This window comes from Oncorhynchus mykiss, chromosome 27 (assembly GCF_057628025.1).
Source record: "Oncorhynchus mykiss isolate SJ-2025 chromosome 27, ASM5762802v1, whole genome shotgun sequence".
NCBI classification, from domain to species: domain Eukaryota; kingdom Metazoa; phylum Chordata; class Actinopteri; order Salmoniformes; family Salmonidae; genus Oncorhynchus; species Oncorhynchus mykiss.
In genome coordinates, this window is record NC_143048.1 from 40,831,552 (window position 1) to 40,843,463 (window position 11,912).

Genomic DNA, 11,912 nt, shown 5'->3' on the forward strand with positions numbered 1-11,912 from the left:
ACTAGTAATACAGGCCTGTTAATACAGGACTAGTAAAGGTCTGTTAATACAGGACTAGTAAAGGTCTGTTAATACAGGACTAGTAATACAGGACTAGTAAAGGTCTGTTAATACAGGACTAGTAAAGGTCTGTTAATACAGGACTAGTAATACAGGACTAGTAATACAGGACTAGTAAAGGTCTGTTAATACAGGACTAGTAAAGGTCTGTTAATACAGGACTAGTAATACAGGACTAGTAAAGGTATGTTAATACAGGACTAGTAAAGGTCTGTTAATACAGGACTAGTAAAGGTCTGTTAATACAGGACTAGTAAAGGTCTGTTAATACAGGACTAGTAAAGGTCTGCTAATACAGGACTAGTAATACAGGACTAGTAAAGGTATGTTAATACAGGACTAGTAAAGGTCTGTTAATACAGGACTAGTAATACAGGACTAGTAATACAGGACTAGTAAAGGTCCAGTGCACTACTTTAAAAAAATCGGTTTATTTCAGGGGATGCTGCATCCCGCTATGGGCATCACCCTTAGAACCTCTACATCCCGCTATGGGCACACTGACGTACCTTACACCCCCTGCCCAGAGGAGGGGTTTATAGACTATCGACATTCACTATTGAGAGGTCAATGTCAGAGATGGCATAGCCAGTCTGTTCAGTCACAGTGTATCAGCGAGTGGGATACGAAACACCTTTCTTCCCAAATATCTTTTCATTTGTTATTCAGGTCTAAGAATGTGCACCACCCGGCAGCACGTACGGTGCCAGGGGATGATTGATCAGCATGCGCATGACCCAGCAGTTAATTGAATCGAAGGTTGTTGGAGGTCTTACACCAGAACGAACGAACGATGGAAATACGTCATTCGCTTCACGCACAGAGACTGATTTCCTTTGCGCTCAAACTCAATCGTGTTTTTGGGAATGTAACATTGATCTCTCACTCTCTTACAGCGTATTTTATGGTTTTCTCCTACAAAACAAAACAGCTAATTCCTGTATTCAAAGGATGCAATAACACGAAATAAGAATGATCACCTTTGTGTCTAAAATAAATCAATAACATTCTTGTTTATTTATTGAAGGAATGCTACTCAATCAAAACATGACTACGTGACAACCCCTAGGCCGAGTCACAACAAACAGACAAGAGATTCCTTCAGTAATTGTACAAATCCCCCAAAAAGGTATTTATTTGAGTGTTAAGGGCTCCACAGGTTACTCTCCGTGGTAACTAGTGTAGGAAAGCTAACTGAGAATGTCCTGGTGAAATACATAACAGTCCGAATGCTTTTAACCTTTATGTATTTGATCATTTCTACCGCTGCTAGCCTGGCCTAGTCTATGTCTTTATGTACTGGAATCTAAATGACCCCTGTTCACTTCCCCCCTGCCTGTGAGACACGGAGATAACTATGGCACAACCTGCACCGGACTCACCGCGTTGCCAAGCAATGTGCACCTGCCCCGGTTGACCTGCCTCAGCCCGCTACACGAGTGCTACACCGAAGCTAGTGTCTGTGTGCATCCAGACACCGGAGCAGTCGTTACCTCGGGTCTAACAGGGCATTTCGCTCCCATGGGAAACCGCAGGGTTGTACGACTCCGCTCCGTTCATTACGCGCTAAAGGCCAAGGAAATTTGGTATAACTTTGGGAGATGTCAGAAAGGTAGGTAAAAGAGGTCATTTAATAGCTTTGTGTTGTCATTCTTCATTGAGCAGTGCTTCAAGTTGGAGAACGTTTACAAATGTACGCTTAACAAGCTAAATGCCTTATTTGGTTATTTGGTATGATTTTGAATTCTTCAGAATGTCATTAGCCTAGGCTGCATTATTTATGCCCATGGTTATTTTTTCATGCAACAAGCCTATAGGTTATATAGTCTAGACAATGTGTATATGACAAAATAAAATAAAAATCTCACAATTATTAGTACTTTACACGAAAACAGACGATAATAATTATGAAGACATTACTATCGAGGTTCCTTTTATGCAGCTATTATTAACTAATGACACCTGGTCGGGTATCCGCTGTTATGGCGACGGCTCTAATCCGGTGCGCAAGGCAGAGTTCACGGTAACCGAAACCTGACGGCTGCGTGTCAGGGTTTCAGCAATGTGGATGGACGTGAGGAGTTTCATTTCTACCAGCGTCCCTGAAGAGTGGGCGACAGAAACAGACAAAATTCTCCGAGGCTTTAGGCCTATGATAAAAAACATAGTCCTGAAGAGAATAATATGTTATGTTTAGGCCTATGATAGAAAAACATAGTACTGAAGAGAAGAATATGTTATGTTTATTATGTTTAGGATTATTTTAATTTGACCTTTCATTATTTATTTATTTACATTTTTCCTTTTGGCTCTGAAGCTGTTTATTTTCCCTCTCTCTTTCTCTCCCATCTCTCTGTTTTCACACTCCTCCTACCCTCTCCCCCCTTCCCCTCCCATTCCCTTCTCACTTTCATCCCACTCAATCCTTCCTACATCTTTCACCCTCAAACTCCCTCATTGTCCCTCTCTCCCAGTTCCTCAGGTGTGTTGTTGTCCCTCTCTCCCAGTTCCTCAGGTGTGTTGTTGTCCCCCTCTCCCAGTTCCTCCGGTGTGTTGTTGTCCCTCTCTCCCAGTTCCTCAGGTGTGTTGTTGTTCCCCTCTCCCAGTTCCTCAGGTGTGTTGTTGTCCCTCTCTCCCAGTTCCTCAGGTGTGTTGTTGTCCCTCTCTCCCAGTTCATCAGGTGTGTTGTTGTCCCTCTCTCCCAGTTCCTCAGGTGTGTTGTTTTCCCTCTCTCCCAGTTCCTCAGGTGTGTTGTTGTCCCCCTCTCCCAGTTCCTCCGGTGTGTTGTTGTCCCTCTCTCCCAGTTCCTCAGGTGTGTTGTTGTTCCCCTCTCCCCGTTCCTCAGGTGTGTTGTTGTCCCTCTCTCCCAGTTCCTCAGGTGTGTTGTTGTCCCTAACTCCCAGTTCCTCATGTGTGTTGTTGTCCCTCTCTCCCAGTTCCTCAGGTGTGTTGTTGTCCCTCTCTCCCAGTTCCTCAGGTGTGTTGTTGTTCCCCTCTCCCAGTTCCTCAGATGTGTTGTTGTCCCCCTCTCCCAGTTCCTCAGATGTGTTGTTGTCCCTCTCTCCCAGTTCCTCAGATGTGTTGTTGTCCCTCTCTCCCAGTTCCTCAGGTGTGAACACAAGCAGTGGCAGTTTTCCCAAATCCCACTCCTCCCAGTATTCTGAAATCAGCGTCACACACACACCCCTCTCCGTGGACCAGAGTCCAGATTCCGGAATCGTCAAAACCCCTGTGAGTGTCACGCTTTTCGTCACATTCTCACCCTCCAGTCCTCCGTCCTTGCTCTTGTACCCTCCTATCTTCTGACACCCCATTACAAAGCTCCTCCCCCCACAACATACCCCTCTCATCCTGCAACAGTATGCCTGGTCCAATACTGTCTGTTCTGAAAACAGCCTCAACCCCATAGCCCTTCCATGTCAAACCTAGACGCAGCCATCACTGTATTGCTCACACCTATCCAGTTCCTAGCTGCCAACACAGAAGGGTCAGGGCTTGTTTAGAATGCTATAGATGAGTCACAGGCTCCAAGGCTGGCTCTGATGTCAGGGGTCACCAAGCATGGGTCTAGTCCCCCACGTGGCTAGGTTGGGGGGGGGGTTATGGTCACAGTCAAAGCCCAGGTGTGGAGGCAGAGACAGGGACCCAACAGAGACCCTCAATAAAGGCTCTCATATTCAGATCCCAGTCTGCAAAACAATGCTTAAAACCCTTTTGCTCTTCGTCCTCCTTCTCCTCTTCCTCTTTCTCCTCTTATTCATCTCTCCTTCTCCTCTCTCTCCTCTCGTTTCTCAGCTGCCGTCCAGCCGGTTCAGGTTCGTGTCGTGGCAGCGGCTTGAGGAGAGTGATGTCAAAGGAGACCAGCTCTCCTGTCCCAGGGTCAGAGAAGGTCAGAGAGGTCACCACCTTGGCAACCTTTGACCTTTTAATAATTTTATTTTGCTCTCATCTCAGCTCTCATAAGTAACTGCTGTCATCATTATATCAACCAGGGCCATCAGTGGAGGACCTCTTTCTGAGAAAGGATGACATCCCCTTGGAAAGGGGGAGGAGGAAGAGGAGAGAGGAAGAAGGGCAGAGGTGGGAGGAGAGGCTTCAAGAGAACTGGGAGAATTGTGTGGTGAGTTACTGTGTGGTGAGTTACTGTGTGGTGAGTTACTGTGTGGTGAGTTACTGTGTGGTGAGTTACTGTGTGGTGAGTTACTGTGTGGTGAGTTATTGTGTGGTGAGTTACTGTGTGGTGAGTTATTGTGTGGTGAGTTACTGTGTGGTGAGTTATTGTGTGGTGAGTTACTGTGTGGTGAGTTATTGTGTGGTGAGTTACTGTGTGGTGAGTTACTGTGTGGTGAGTTACTGTGTGTGTGTGTGTGTGTGTGTGTGTGTGTGTGTGTGTGTGTGTGTGTATGGTGTGTGTGTGTGTGCATGTGTGTGCATGTGTATGGTGTGTGTGTGTGTGTGTGTGTGTGTGTGTGTGTGTGTGTGTGTGTGTGCATGTGTGTGCATGTGTGTGTTGTGTGTGTGTGTGTGTGTGTGTGTGTGTGTGTGTGTGTGTGTGTGTGCATGTGTGTGCTGTGTGTGTGTGTGTGTGTGTGTGTAACCTCTCCCTGTATTCCTGGTATTCCCAGGAGCTGAACCTGTCCTATCAGGACTTGGGAGATCCGTTCCAGCAGGAAAACTTCAGTCGGATCCTGAGGAGGCTGATCCGAGTGGAGAGACTGCAACTGATCAATAACTCCCTCACAGACCTGAGTTCTATATGCCTGCCAAGGTACTACACTACCCACAATGCCCATCTATAAGCCTGCCATTATACTACACTATATACAAAGCATCAATATACGCTTGCAAATTACTACACTAGCCACAATACAAATCTTCACTTCATATAGTGACAACCGTAGTTCTGTCCTCTTTCCTCTACACAGTAAAAATAAAAGTGTGAATTTAACTCCTATAGAGTTGAATTCAACACTGTTTCAGATAACATTTGGTCCCAGTCCACATAGTGTTAAAGTTACTCTACAGGTAGTATCACACTTTCAGAGTTAATTAGACTCAAAATGGTGTTAAAATTCACACATAAATGTCTAATAATATTTAACGCTGGTTTAGTTACACTCTCCAGTGTTATTTAATTACTGAATTGAGTTGAATTTACAACGGCAATGACTGCATCATTTTACACGATTTAATTCCGACACTAGGAGCTTATTGACTCCTCATAATGTTGAAAACACTCCTCCTGGGTTAAAATAAGTCAACACTAATTTTTTACACCCTGTCACACTCTGACCATTATTTGCATTGTTTGTTTCTATGTTTTGTTTGGTCAGGGTGTGATATGAGTGGGCATTCTATGTTGTATGTCTAGTTTGTCTATTTCTATGTGTTTTGGCCTGACATGTTTCTCAATCAGTGGCAGGTGCTTGTCGTTGTCTCTGATTGGGAACCATATTTAGGTAGCCTGTTTTGTATCGTGGTTGGTGGGTTATTGTCTATGTGATGTTGCATGTTAGCACTCAGTTTTGATAGCGGCCACGGTCATCTTGTTATTTTGTTTGTTTGTTTGTTTGTTTGTTTGGTTAGTGTACTTCGTGTTTTTTCGTCTTTCATTAAAAATATGTATTCACATCACGCTGCGCTTTGGTCTCCTCAATACGACGATCGTGACACACACTCTTTTTTACTGTGTAGGTGCCGAAGCCTGAATCTGCATCGTAACCACCTGACATGTATACGTCAGCTGCCAAAGCTTCCGGCCCTGGAGCACCTGTGTCTCTCTGAGAACAGCATCTCCACACTGAGGGGACTGGGGGCTCTGGGAACCAGCCCACTCCACTCCCTCACACTCAGATCTAACCCTGTCAACTACATACAGGACTACCGTGCACGGTGAGGGGGAATAGAGGGAGGGAGGGAGAGGAGGAGATGGAGGATGGAGGGAGGGAGAGGAGGTGGAGAGGAGATGGAGGTGAGGGAGAGGAGGTGAGGAGGATAGAGGGAGGTGAGGGAGAGGAGGTGAGGAGGATAGAGGGAGGATGGAGGGAGGGAGGGAGGGGAGATGGAGGTGAGGGAGAGGAGGTGAGGAGGATAGAGGGAGGGAGAGGAGGAGAATAGAGGGAGAGGAGGTGAGGAGAATAGAGGGAGAGGAGGTGAGGAGGATAGAGGGAGAGGAGGTGAGGAGGATAGAGGGAGAGGAGGTGAGGAGGATAGAGGGAGAGGAGGTGAGGAGGATGGAGGGAGAGGAGGTGAGGAGGATGGAGGGAGAGGAGAGGAGGTGTGGAGGATGGAGGGAGGGAGAGGAGGTGAGGAGGATAGAGGGAGGGAGGGGAGGTGAGGAGGATAGAGGGAGGGAGGGGAGGTGAGGAGGATAGAGGGAGGGAGGGGAGGTGAGGAGGATAGAGGGAGGGAGGGGAGGTGAGGAGGATAGAGGGAGGGAGGGGAGGTGAGGAGGATAGAGGGAGGGAGGGGAGGTGAGGAGGATAGAGGGAGGGTGGGGAGGTGAGGAGGATAGAGGGAGGGAGATGGGGATGCAGGGAGGGAGAGGAGGATGGAGGGTGGGAGAGGAGGTGAGGAGAATAGAGGGAGAGGAGGTGAGGAGGATGGAGGGAGAGGAGGTGAGGATGGAGAGGAGGTGAGGAGATGGAGGATGGAGGGAGGGAGAGGAGGTGAGGAGGATGGCGGGAGGGAGAGGAGGATGGAGGGAGGGAGAGGAGGATGGAGGGAGGGAGAGGAGGATGGAGGGAGAGAGAGGAGGTGAGGAGAATAGAGGGAGAGGAGGTGAGGAGGATAGAGGGAGAGGAGGTGAGGAGTATGGAGGGAGAGGAGGTGAGGAGGATGGAGGATGGGGAGGAGGTGAGGAGATGGAGGAGGGAGGGAGAGGAGGTGAGGAGGATAGAGGGAGGGAGGGGAGGTGAGGAGGATAGATGGTGAGGGGATAGAGGGGGATAGAGGGAGGGGGAGGAGGTGGGAGGGAGGGAGGGAGAGAGAGGAGGTGGGAGGGAGAGGGGGAGAGGGGAGGTGGGAGGGAGAGAGAGGAGGTGGGAGGGAGAGAGAGGAGGTGGGATGGATAGGGAGGAGGTGAGGGGGATAGAGGGAGAGAGAGGAGTTGAGAGGGAGAGAGGAGGTGAGGGATAGAGGGAGAGAGAGGAGGTGGGGGGGATAGAGGGAGAGAGAGGAGGTGGGAGGGATAGGGAGGGGGAGAGAGAGGAGGTGGGGGGGAGAGAGAGGAGAGAGAGGAGGGGGGGGGTAGAGGGAGAGAGAGGAGGTGGGGGGATAGAGGGAGAGAGAGGAGGTGGGAGGGATAGGGAGGGGGAGAGAGAGGAGGTGGGGGGATAGAGGGATAGGGAGGAGGTGAGGAGGTGAGGGGGATAGATGGAGAGAGAGGAGGTGAGGGGGAGAGAGGAGGTGAGGGGGAGAGAGGAGATGAGGGGGAGAGAGGAGGTGAGGGGGATAGAGGGAGGGAGAGAGAGGAGGTGGGGGGGATAGAGGGAGGGAGAGAGAGGAGGTGGGGGGGATAGAGGGAGAGAGAGGAGGTGGGGGGGATAGAGGGAGAGAGAGGAGGTGGGGGGGATAGAGGGATAGGGAGGAGGTGAGGGGGATAGAGGGATAGGGAGGAGGTGGGAGGGATAGGGAGGAGGTGGGAGGGATAGGGAGGAGGTGAGGGGGATAGGGAGGAGGTGAGGGGGATAGGGGGAGAGCGAGGAGGTGAGGGGATAGAGGGATAGAGGAGGTGAGGGAGAGAGAGGAGGTGGGGGATAGAGGGATAGAGGAGGTGAGGGAGAGAGGGAGAGAGAGGAGGTAAGGAGATAGTGGGAGACAGAGGAAAATTATAGAATGTCAAGAATTATTATATTTTTTTGTCTTAACCCTTAGTTGCCCTCTCCTCTCTGCAGTGTGTTCTCTTGTTTGCCAAAACTAAGAGTTCTGGATGGAATCCCCAAGCTGCCAGAAGATTCCATGCCCCCTGGACTCCAACTCCCAGCAGCCACCAGGATGTGTAACGTTCTGTGACATCAAACTAAGGGGCTTTGGAAATTCCATAAATAATAATAAAAGTAATTCCATAAATAATAATCAAAGTAATTCCATAAATAATACACTGACAACATTTTAGTAGGCCTACTAATACTGTATATTGTGTATATTTTATGACTGAATATAGAAGATGTTTTTATACTGTTAAGAGTTGTTTTTACTTGTACCGGGTTATGTGACTGGGCTGTTAGGCATTTGGCTGATCTAGGAAGACACTGAGGCTCATGTTGGAACTTGGCGTTGAGGGAGGGGGAGGAGGGAGGGAGGGTGGTGGGGAGGAGGGAGGGGGGGGGGGCGAGGGAGGGAGAGAGAGAGAGAGATTCTATCAGGAAGCTACATGACACTGTCCTACTGACACAGAGAACAGTGGGGTCAACAGTCAGCCTCCTCGAGCCTCACAACACATCCAACTGGATGTACAACACAGGCATCACAGACATCCCTCTGACCCTCCAACTCCCTCTCTCCTTCCCACTTTCCATCTCTCTCCCTCCCTCCATGTCTCGCCCTCCCTCCATCTCCTTCTCACTTTCCATCTTTCTCCCTCCCTCCATCTCTCTCCCTCCCTCCATCTCCCTCCCTCCCTCCCTCCATCTCCTTCCCACTTTCCATCTCTCTCCCTCCCTCCATCTCTCTCCCTCCCTCCATCTCTCTCCCTCCCTCCATCTCTCTCCCTCCCTCCATCCTTCTCCCTCCCTCCATCTCTCTCCCTCCCTCCATCTCTCTCCCTCCCTCCATCTCTCTCCCTCCCTCCATCCTTCCTCCCTCCATCCCTCCCTCCCTCCATCTCTCTCCCTCCCTCCATCTCTCTCCCTCCCTCCATCTCTCTCCCTCCCTCCATCCTTCTCCCTCCCTCCATCTCTCTCCCTCCCTCCATCTCTCTCCCTCCCTCCATCTCTCTCCCTCCCTCCATCTCCCTCCCTCCCTCCCTCCATCTCCTTCCCACTTTCCATCTTTCTCCCTCCCTCCATCTCTCTCCCTCCCTCCATCTCTCTCCCTCCCTCCATCTCTCTCCCTCCCTCCATGTCTCTCCCTCCCTCCATGTCTCTCCCTCCGTCCATGTCTCTCCCTCCCTCCATCTCTCTCCCTCCCTCCCTCCCTCCCTCCCTCCCTCCCTCCCTCCCTCCCTCCCTCCCTCCATCTCTCTCCCTCCCTCCATCTCTCTCCCTCCCTCCATCTCTCTCCCTCCCTCCCTCCCTCCATCTCTCTCCCTCCCTCCATCTCTCTCCCTCCCTCCATCTCCCTCCATCTCCTTCCCACTTTCCATCTCTCTCCCTCCCTCCATCTCTCTCCCTCCCTCCATCTCGCTCCCTCCATCACCCTCCATCCGTCTCGGCTTCTCTTTTTCTCTTTTCGACAGTACTCCTCTTATGATGACTGTTTAATGACCTCTGTGACTCAAGAGACAGGATACGCACGTTAACAGGTCACATTCAGAATGTCCCATCCTGTCTGTCAACAGCAGTTCATTCATTCATATCCAGTAGCGTCTGTATTCTTTTTTAATAATGGTGTTGATATCACTTCCCTGTGGTTCTGGACTCAAACAGACTCCTGCTCTCACGCACGCTCTTGATTGGTCCGCTTGGCCCATCCCCCTTCCTCCTCCTCCTCCTCTTCGTAGTTCCCTTCCTCATTGATCTCTCCTTCCTTTCTGCGTTCTCCCTCTTTTCCTGCTGGGACCTCCTGGTCTTTCACTTCCTCCTGTAGCAGAACACACACATTCACCAGGTGGGTAAGACCATAGACAATCAGAAACCTACAGAATATTTACATGGTAGTGGTAGTGTCTATGGTAGTGTCCATTACCTTGTTCTCTCTGGACAACAACTCTAGAACACTGAGTGTCCATTACCTTGTTCTCTCTGGACAACAACTCTAGAACACTGAGTGTCCTTTACGTTGGTCTCTCTGAACAACAACTCTAGAACACTGAGTGTCCATTACCTTGTTCTCTCTGGACAACAACTCTAGAACACTGAGTGTCCTTTACGTTGGTCTCTCTGAACAACAACTCTAGAACACTGAGTGTCCATTACCTTGTTCTCTCTGGACAACAACTCTAGAACACTGAGTGTCCTTTACCTTAGTCTCTCTGGACAACAACTCTAGAACACTGAGTGTCCATTACCTTGGTCTCTCTGGACAACAACTCTAGAACACTGAGTGTCCTTTACCTTAGTCTCTCTGGACAACAACTCTAGAACACTGAGTGTCCATTACTTTGGTCTCTCTAGACAACAACTCTAGAACACTGAGTGTCCATTACCTTGTTCTCTCTGGACAACAACTCTAGAACACTGAGTGTCCATTACTTTGGTCTCTCTAGACAACAACTCTAGAACACTGAGTGTCCATTACCTTAGTCTCTCTGGACAACACCAAGGCTGCATGATGGTACTTGCAATACTATTAGTAATACTACATAGTTGGGACATTCCTTTGGGGCTGAATACTGTTAGTAATACTACATAGTTGGGACATTCCTTTGGGGCTGAATACTATTAGTAATACTACATAGTTGGAACATTCCTTTGGGGCTGAATACTACATAGTTGGGACATTCCTTTGGGGCTGAATACTATTAGTAATACTACATAGTTGGGACATTCCTTTGGGGCTGAATACTATTAGTAATACTACATAGCTGGGACATTCCTTTGGGGCTGAATACTACATAGTTGGGACATTCCTTTGGGGCTGAATACTACATAGTTGGGCATTCTTTTGGGGCTGAATACTAAATTGAGGTGTATGTTTAAATCAAACCTTCATATAAATCATGCATCTTTGTCAAAATAAAAAAAACTTGGGGCCGCTAGGGGCACAATGTGCGACTGACGTGTTTTCCGTTTGCTCCCACAATATTCTTAAAGTTTATGTGAATTTTGCAGCAAAACCGTATTTATTTTCTAATATTAGTTTTGTGATCCCTTTCCGTAAAAGGTGGTTAGAGCATTGGACTAGTAACCGGAAGGTTGCAAGTTCAAACCCCCAAGCTGACAAGGTATACATTTTTCATTCTGCCCCTGAACAGGCAGTGTTCCTGTTCCTAGGCCGTCATTGAAGATAAGAATTTGTTCTTAACTGACTTGCCTAGTTAAATAAAGGTCAAATAAAAAACCAAGAACACTTTGCTTTCGAATGTCAGCATGGCCAAAAACATGACTTAGAAAAAACCCGGCCTACCAGATCTACTCTCATCACCGCCATCTCCTGAGTCTGAGGGCCCAGAGACTCACACTTTACCCGGGGGTGCGGCCTGGCCTGGCGGCGCTGAAATGAACATTCTCGAGGCCATCAAACTACTACGCTCTGAGATAGTTAAAATGAAAACGGAGGAAGTTGCTACGATTGAGGCCTGAATACAGGAGGTTTTTGATACTTTAAAAGCAGATCTAACCATCCTGCGGAACGAGACGGTGCCAATAATCACATCACTCAACACAACATCAGAGGTGCACACTACGACGATTGCAGCACTGGAGACCCCTGTGTCTCTGATTTAACTACCTCCCTGGAGGCTGACGTGAAATGCCTGGCTGCAGACCTGAAAAAGGTACAGGAGAGTTGTGATCATAGATCAGAAACTGTTGCTGTGGAACAGTGGATAGTAAGTAAGTTCCCCAACTGTGGTACATCTATGTTTAGTTATAACGTACTTTATAACGTACTAGTCTTGTATAGTTGGGGAGTTGGCGAACTCACTCAGACTTATTTGATGTGGTCTAATGTTTTGATCATCTAGTGTGCTTGGCCTTACAAGCATTCAGTCACTTTAATGTCAGTGTATTAAGGGTTTACTTAACTCCTTG

At 48.6% G+C, this 11,912-nt stretch overlaps 1 protein-coding gene across 1 annotated transcript; it reads left to right on the forward strand.

The window, feature by feature from the left end:
• The first annotated feature begins 1,460 nt into the window (after positions 1–1,460).
• On the forward strand, positions 1,461–8,130 carry LOC110507222 (uncharacterized). Its single transcript, XM_036964981.2, has 7 exons — positions 1,461–1,672; positions 3,162–3,291; positions 3,856–3,949; positions 4,053–4,180; positions 4,686–4,828; positions 5,755–5,952; positions 7,956–8,130. The coding sequence occupies exons 1-7, from the start codon at positions 1,662–1,664 to the stop codon at positions 8,071–8,073; spliced, it is 822 nt and encodes a 273-aa protein (XP_036820876.1). The 5' UTR covers positions 1,461–1,661; the 3' UTR covers positions 8,074–8,130.
• The last annotated feature ends 3,782 nt before the right edge of the window (positions 8,131–11,912 follow it).

Excerpts from the sequence above, each read along its gene's own strand:
- LOC110507222 (XM_036964981.2), top strand. Across the intron at positions 3,292-3,855 it reads CCGGAATCGTCAAAACCCCT|CTGCCGTCCAGCCGGTTCAG; the intron begins GTGAGTGTCACG and ends CTCGTTTCTCAG. Across the intron at positions 4,181-4,685 it reads AGAACTGGGAGAATTGTGTG|GAGCTGAACCTGTCCTATCA; the intron begins GTGAGTTACTGT and ends TGGTATTCCCAG.